Genomic DNA, 8,567 nt, shown 5'->3' with positions numbered 1-8,567 from the left:
ATATATCAAATGTTAACATCTAAAATCATATTAATAATTTTATTTTTTGTTTTAATATCTCGAAATTTATTTTCCAACCTTGTGACTTTTGCAAATGAGTCTTGGGATATTGACAAATCTTCTGTGGCGGCCATTACCCAACTCCATTGCAAAATGTGGTTAAACTCGTCAATGCTGAAACATAAAAATGTTGAACATTTTCATAAACATACATACATAAATACACATTTGTTACTCGTTTAAAGATGGATAATAATAATAATACTAATTTATTTATGCCCTCTTTATCAACATTACGAGTAAATAAAAGATACAAGAAAATACAGTCAAACAACATAAGAAGTAAAAAACAACAAAAATTGATTTACATTAAACAAAACTACAACATAGGAAATGAATGAATGACTTTATTTAAAGCCATTTTTCAGGCCGTATACATACATATACAACAACAAACAACTAAATCATGTAACACTCGACTTTCGAATAATAAGACCCTTCCGGACAAAATTTCCCATTACTACTATATTTGTTTTTGACGTCGACTTCGAAGTTGCAAGAAGGGGCTTATGACCACCCACACAAAGAAAGCTCCCTCTTAGTTCATTTAGCCCCTGACACCTGAAAAGAAATTGTCCAGCCAGTCAAGATAACCGCAAATCGGGCAAGTATACCGCATTTCCGGGTGACACCTATTTTTCCAAACACTATAAATAGGGAGACAGTCTGCTCGCACCTGCATCAAAGACCTCAGGGATTCTTTTGGAATCCCTAATTTAAAAAATTAAGAAAATGAAAACACCTCTGATGAAACATTAACATTTAAATACGGATGCAACTCAGGGGAAAATTAACAATACGTTCTCTACGCGCTTGAAACCTTAGCGGAAGTCCTTACATTTTCCCAGTAATATCGAAAACTATGTGTTTTTTTTGTGGCACAAGTGGCACAAGTATTCCTGACCCAAAGAGGAAAGCCAAGAAAAAATCTAACAACATCTCAAGAAGTTTCTACGGATTATAAGACGTTCAGTCTTAACTTCCAAAACGGCGTAATAAAAAATATATGGGGCGCAGACATTAAATTGTAGAACATTCATAGGGAATTAACAACACCGAAGTTAAGGACAGTAAAATTTCCTTTTTTGTGCTTATCTTGACATACCGCCATGGCCAAAATTTACTGTTTTTCCCAAATTAAAATTTATCTGGTCGCTATTAAAATTTTCTATTGGTTTTGCGTTTATTTTGTCGAAGGCATATTTAGCTAGTAAAAGGTAATGCAGACCGCTATAATAAGCACGAAAAAATGTCTCTCTGACTCTACTTCAAAGAGTACATGAAGTAAGGTGGAAGCACTACATTATCAAAAAGGAGAAGATAAAGATATGTTTTCCTTTACCGGAAAATCTACGGAGGAGAATGGAAAAATTAGTGACACTTTGAATGCGAAGGAAGATTGATTTTGCGAGCAAGAATTAGTGACAGTACTAAAAGATTAAAGAATATGAAGGTCCCTTGTGCTGATAGTTTGGTAAATGAGCCTCTTAAATATGGCGGTTATAAAATTAGAAATAATTTACTAAAGATTATGAATAGGATTTTTGAAACAGGGGTAGTACCCAGGGATTTTAGAAAAATCCTAATTAAACCTCTCTATAAGAAAGGTTTTAAGAATGAGCGTGGTAATTATAGAGGCATTAGTCTAGTTTCTGTAGGTACCAAATTACTAAGTATGATGATACTATTTAGACCTAGGCTTGCTATAGATAAAGTCTTAAGAGAAGAACAGAATGGTTTTAGGAAGGGTAGAGGACGTATTGACCGAATTTTCACCCTTGGGTTAATAACTGAGAAGTGCCTGAGTGATCAAACACCTTTAGTCCCCGGTCTTATAGATTATGAGCAAGTGTTTGATTCAGCTGAAAGAAGAGCTTTAGCGAAAGCCACACCCTTATATGGTATATCAGACAAATGCAAGAAAGTGATTAATGCTATGTACGAGAATAACATTGCTGTTAAGGTAGGAAATGAGTTTAGCAACTGGTTTTTTATTAAATCAGGAATTAAGCAGGGCTGTGTTCTATCCCCCTTTACATGGATCTTTTTGATGGATTTTGTCTTAAGGAGCACAGGAAAGACAAGGGAAGAACATGGATTCAAATGAGGAAGTAAAACTATCCGAGACATAGATTATGCTGATGATTTAAGCATCCTAGATGCTAGTGTTAGCAAAATGATTGAACTTTCAGAAGTTTTTCTGTTCAGAGTATTAAAACAAGTTCAAAACTAATGTCAAGAAGACTAAGTCGCTAAGGCTAGGAATAACTGAAGATGAAAAGGTGATGGTGAGAAGATGGATCAAGTGGACAGCTTGACTTACCTATGTAGTATTGTGTAGTAGTCAAGTAGCATAGCCAAAGCCCAATGTGTTTTTTTACAGTTTAAAAAAAAAAGTTTGGAAAAATAGGAAGATAAGTCTGAGAACCAAGATTAGAATATTGAAGGCTACAGCGATGGCAGTGGCCAAGTATTGCTCTGAAGCATGGACTCTCCGAAAAACTGATGGTGTGCTTAATGTTTTCCAGAGAAAATGTCTACGGATTGTTTTAGGTACCCGACTGACTAACCGTATCTCAAATAGTAGGCTGTACGAAAATTTGGTTCAATTTCGCATTCTAGGGCTGTAATGAGTGCAAGGTTGAACTGGCTAGGGCACTTTCTACGAATATAAGGTGACAGATTGCCAAAGATATTCTTTTCAGCCAAACGTAATTAATCAGCCAATTAAAAGCCAAACGTAGAGCAAGTCGTCCACGGTTAGGGTGGGAGAATGTCATATGGAAAGAATTAATGGAACACCCCAAAGGTCGTAGGATCTTAAGGAAAATCGTAAATTAGAATCAGTTTATCAGAGAACCCTACTGTAGAGGTTTCAAGCTCCTATCTGCAAAAATGTGGAATTTTTACATTTTTTTGCCAGAAGGAAAATCAGGGATGTGTGTTTATTTGTTGTTGTTTTTCCAGGAGTTATCGTATCGACCCATTGGTTCTATAAAATTACGAGAGGGCTCATTCGAACATAAATTAAAAGTTCTAGTGCCCTTTTTAAATGACAAAAAATTGGAGGGCAATTAGACCCCCTACCACGCTCATTTTTCCCAAAGTCATCTGATCCAAATTTTGATTATAGCCATTTTGTGCAGCATAGTCAAAAAAGTCTAATAACTATGTCTTTGAGGATTACTTAATCCCCACAGTCCCCGCGGGAAGGGCTTCAAGTTGTGAACTTTACCCATTGTTTACATGTAGTATTGGTTATTGGGAAGTATACAGATGTTTTCAGGGTGTTTTTTCTGGTAGGGAGGTCGGGGGAGAAGGTTACATAGGAGGATCTTTCCATGGAGGAAAGGACTCATGGGGAGAGGAATTTTTCATGAAGGGGGTGCCGGATTTCTCAGCATTATTTAATGAACGATCAGAAACTAAATAAAAACACGTTTTTTTCAACTGAAAGTAGGGCTTAAGCTTAAAACACACAGAAAATATTACGTATATGAGGGGGGTTGCCTCTCTTAAATAGATGGCTCTTATACTATTTTTTTAACTTTTAAAAGAGGTTATTATTCTAATTAAACAGCCCTTGTGATTCAAGGGTCATTCTTAAGTAACTAGAACGAAAATCGAACTTAGGTTGTTATAAGATTATTATTAGTTAAAAAAAAGTAAAATTATATACAAATTTCGCTCTAGCTATTCATTTACGGTGAGCAATCCTTGAAACGTGCATTAATTCAAAAACGTTCAGAAATGAAATAAAAAAACAAGTTTTTTTAACGAAAACTATGGAACGACATTAAAACTCAAAACAAACAGAAATTATTCCGTATATGAAAGGGTTATCCCCTCCTCAACACCTCGCTCTTTACGCTGATGCTTGACTCTTTCTTAAAACTCTACTTTTTAAAACAATAAAAAACTTTAGCTTAAAGAGCGGGGCGTTGAGGAGGGAATAGTTCCTTTCATATGCGGAATGATTTTTATGTTTGTTTTAAGTTTTAATGTCACTCCTTACTTTCGATTAAAAAAAACTTTTTTTTATTTATTTTATGTTTATTCAGACACAGATTTAAGGTTTCTAACAATATGTCAGATTTGTTTCTATCTGATATTAAATTTAAAAGAAAACTAGTTTTTTCAACTGATGGTAGGGAGTAACACTAAAACTTAAAACGAACACAAATTACTACAAATATGAAGGGGGTTTCCCCTTCCTCAACACTCTTTAAGATGAATTGTTTTAATACTTTTAATAAAGCTCGCTATTGTTCTAATTAAACGACCCTAGTGTTTCTTTATGTTTAAGTTAAATCTAGTTTAACAAGAGCTAAGAGCTCATATGGCACTTGTGACGAGGCGAGAAGAGCTAAGACCCAAGAGATCATATGGTATGAGCTCTAACAAAATTCTATGAATTTATAGATTGATTTAAAAAGGAAAATAAGAGGCTTAATGCCGTTCAGGATTTAAAATGAGAGCTCTGAGTCACGATGTCCTTCTAAATATCAAAATTCATTAAGATCCGATCACCCACTCGTAAGTTATAAACACCTAATTTTTCTAATTTTTCCTCTCCTTTTAGCCCCCAAGATGGTCGAATCTGGGAAAACGACTTTATCAAGTCAAATTGTGCAGCTCCCTGACACGCCTATCAATTTTTATCGTCCTAGCACGTCGAGAAGCACCAAACTCGCCAAATCACTGAACCCCTCCCCCCAACTCCCCCAAAGAGAGCGAATCCAGTACGATTCTGTCAATCACGTATCATTGACATTTGTTTATTCTATCCAACAAGCTTCATCCCGATTCCCACACTCCAAGTGTTTTTCCAAGATTTCCCCCTCCAACTCCCCCCAATGTCAAACGATCTGGTCGGGATTTGAAATAAGAGCTCTGAGACATGAATTCCTTCTAAAAATCAAATTTCATTAAGATCCGATCATCTATTCGTAAGTTAGAAATACCCCAATTTTCACGTTTTCCAAGAATTCCGGTTTCCCCCTCCAACTCTCTCCAACGTCAAAGGATCTGGTCGGAATTTAAAATAAGAACTTTAAAGCAAAAGATCCTTCTAAATATCAAATTTCATCAAGATCCGGTCACCCTTTTGTAAGTTACAAATACCTCAATTTTCAAAATTACCCCCCCCCCTCCAATTCCACCAAAGAGAGCAGATCCGGTCCGGTTATATCAGTCACATATCTTAGACAGGTTTTTATTCTTCCCATCCAGTTTCATCCTGATCTCACCGCTTTAAGTATTTTCAAAGATTTCCGGTCCCCCCTCCAAACTGCCCCCCCCCCCAATTACGCTTGATCCGATTGAGATTTAAAGAGATCTGAGTTACGAGGTCCTTATAAATATGAGGTTTCACGAAGATCTGATCACTCCTTCGTAAGTTAAAAATACGTCACTTTTTCTTATTTTTCAGAATTAACCCCCCCCCCAATAGATCGGATCCGTTCCAATTATGTAAATCACGTATGTAAGAATTCTGCTTATTTTTCCACCAAGTTTCATCCCAATCCCTCCAATCTAAGTGTTTTCCATGATTTTAGGTTCCCCCACCCCAAACTTCCCCCAACGTCACCAGATCCAGTCAGAATTTAAAATAAAAGCTTTGAGACACGATATCCTTCTAAATATCAAATTTCATTGAGATCCGATAACCGGTTCGTAAGTAAAAAAATACCTCATTTTCTCTAACTTTTCAGAATTAACCCCTCCCCCAACTACCCCAAAGAGAGCGGATCCGTTTCGGGTATGTCAATCATGTATCTAGGACTCGTGATTATTTTTTCCACCAAGTTTCATCCCAATCCCTCCTCTCTAAGTTTTTTTCAAGTTTTAGGTTTCCCCCTCCCGACTCCCCCCCCCCCACAATGTCACCAGATCTGTTCGGGTTTAAAATAAGAGCTCTGAGCCACAATATCCTTCTAAATATCAAATTTCATTGAGATCCGATCACCTGTTCGTAAGTTAAAAATACCTCATTTTTTCTAATTTTTCAGAAATATCCCCACCCCCCCAACTATCCCAAAGAGAGCAGATTCGTTCCGTTTATGTCAATCATGTATCTAGCACTCGTGATTATTTTTTTCACCAAGTTTCATCCCGATCCCTCCACTCTAAGCGTTTTTCAAGTTTTAGGTTTCCCCCTCCCGACTCCCCCCTCCAATGTCACCAGATCTGTTCGGGTTTAAAATAAGAGCTCTGAGCCACAATATCCTTCTAAATATCAAATTTCATTGAGATCCGATCACCTGTTCGTAAGTTAAAAATACCTCATTTTTTCTAATTTTTCAGAAATAACCCCTCCCCCCAACTATCCCAAAGAGAGCGGATCTGTTCCGTTTATGTCAATCATGTATCTAGCACTTGTGTTTATTTTTCCCACCAAGTTTCATCCCGATCCCTCCACTCTAAGTGTTTTCAAAGTTTTAGGTTTCCCCCTCCCAACTCCCCCCCCCCTCACTGTCACCAGATCCAGTCGGGATTTTAAATAAGAGCTCTAAGACACGATATCCTTCTAAATATCAAATTTCATTGAGATCCGATCACCCGTTCGTAAGTTAAAAATACCTCTTTTTTTTATTTTTCAGAATTACCCCAACCCCCCCCCCTCCCCCAACTACCCCAAAGAGAGTGGATCCGTTCCAATTATGTCAATCATGTATCTGGGACTTGTGCTTATTTTTCCCATCAAGTTTCATCCCGATCCCTCCACTCTAAGTGTTTTCCAAGATTTTAGGTCTCCCCCTCCAACTCCCCCCAATGTCATCAGATCCGGTCGGGATTTAATAAGACCTCTGAGACACAATATCATTCCAAACGTCAAATTTCATTAAGATCCCATCACCCATTCAAAAGTTAAAAATACTTCATTTTTTCTATTTTTTCCGAATTAACCAGCCCCCCAATCCCTCCCCCCAGATGGTCAATTCAGAAAATGACTATTTCTCATTTAAGCTGGTCTCGTCCATGATACGCCTGCCAAATTTCATCGTCCTAGCTTACCTGGAAGTGCCTAAAGTAGCAAAACCGGGACCGACAGACAGACCGACAGAATTGGCGATTGCTATATGTCACTTGGTTAATACAAGTGCCATAAAAACGCTGCTATGGGGGTATGAACAGATAATTGGTAATTAGATATTACGGTGACCACAGAAACTGGGAAATCAATCGAAGTAAGCACATGATCTGAATTTGATGTACGAGACGAAGTGTGAATATGTGAAATTTTCAGTTTTCGACTGCATAATAAGCTCATCAGAAAAAAAATACGACGGAAAATAGAAGCACGAAGTGACACTGCAAATTCAGAAAAACTAATATCACAATTAGAGTCCCCAACAACAGTCTAATTCATGCATGCACTTTTTCACGGGCTTTTGCAAATAATCGTTCCGATTCATCATTCTTATGATTAGTGGGCAAAAAAACATTTATTACTGCGCAAGACCCTGCCCTTTCTGCCTCGCTACCTTACAGAAAAGTATCACTAGAACTAAACAAACTTGATTGAATACTCACTGAGACTAAAGTTGCGAAAACGCAAAAAGTACAAAAGTCTCTGCTCATATCCAATAAACTAAGACTAGGACGTGTAAGGAAATGTTCCTGAACACATATTGTCATTATTCAGCAGCTTACCTTCCAACACTGATATTTTACTCTAGAAATTACCATTTATGTTCCATAAAACAAATCTCACATCTTGGTTCCGTTTAGTTGAGATCCTTTGTGGGTGCATTAAAAATTCTTTTTTCACTATCTAGATCGGACGGGCACTTTACGCTGTAACTGGTGTCACCAGCAACCTCACAACTTATACAGAAGATTGATTTAGAGCACGGATTCTCACAGGATGAGATATGCTCGACAGAACCGTATCTTGAACATGGGGTCATATTTTTACACTCCGCTGCTTTGTGGCCAACTTGGTGACAATTAAAACATTTTTTTGGCATGAAAATGAACTGTTAAGCATGCAGTCTTTCGTAGCCTGTTTTGACAGATTCACTCAAGGATGTCTGCAAATGAAGGCGCTGTTCAAAATAAACTTAAAATGCCCTAGATCTACCACATTGAACTACTGTAGAGTAGTTAATAATACATACTATGAACTCATCTATTTCTGGTGGAACACTTTTAACGATTGCAATGAAAGTCGGAGACTTCACTGACGATGTTATGTTTTGCTGGGACTGTTTCACACTTTCAGCGATATAGTTGGCAGCATTTTCTCTTCGTAGGACAATTTTCCATTTGTTATCAGAACGCTTTAGTTGTTCAATATCTCTCGAAGCAACCGGACATAAACTGTCTAGAAATTGCTCCCTCAGTTAAGACAAGTTTGGACAATTCTCTAGGACTACAGCATAAGTAAGTGGCTTTGCGTTGCGCTGGAGTTGATTAGGAGGTGTTTGGAAGCTTGTAAAGCCAGACATTTCTGTTTGTTCGACTTTCTCTGGATAAGTTCATCAATTATTTGATTGAGTTCA

At 37.3% G+C, this 8,567-nt stretch overlaps 1 protein-coding gene across 1 annotated transcript; it reads left to right on the top strand.

Moving 5' to 3' along the window:
- Positions 1-1,738: 1,738 nt before the first annotated feature.
- LOC136030719 (uncharacterized) lies at positions 1,739-7,907 on the top strand. Its single transcript, XM_065709790.1, has 2 exons — positions 1,739-2,023; positions 7,842-7,907. The coding sequence occupies exons 1-2, from the start codon at positions 1,739-1,741 to the stop codon at positions 7,905-7,907; spliced, it is 351 nt and encodes a 116-aa protein (XP_065565862.1).
- The last annotated feature ends 660 nt before the right edge of the window (positions 7,908-8,567 follow it).

This window comes from Artemia franciscana, chromosome 8 (genome assembly GCF_032884065.1).
Source record: "Artemia franciscana chromosome 8, ASM3288406v1, whole genome shotgun sequence".
Lineage (NCBI taxonomy): Eukaryota > Metazoa > Arthropoda > Branchiopoda > Anostraca > Artemiidae > Artemia > Artemia franciscana.
Note: the sequence above shows the minus strand (reverse complement) of the source record. Positions and strands in the feature narration are given on the sequence as shown.

What these genes read in the sequence shown, in the direction of transcription:
- LOC136030719 (XM_065709790.1), top strand. Translation starts at nt 1,739, where the DNA reads ATGATACTATTTAGACCTAGGCTTGCTATAGATAAAGTCTTAAGAGAA. An exon ending in AGAATAACATTGCTGTTAAG is followed by an intron (nt 2,024 to 7,841) that starts GTAGGAAATGAG and finishes TTCACTATCTAG; the next exon opens with ATCGGACGGGCACTTTACGC.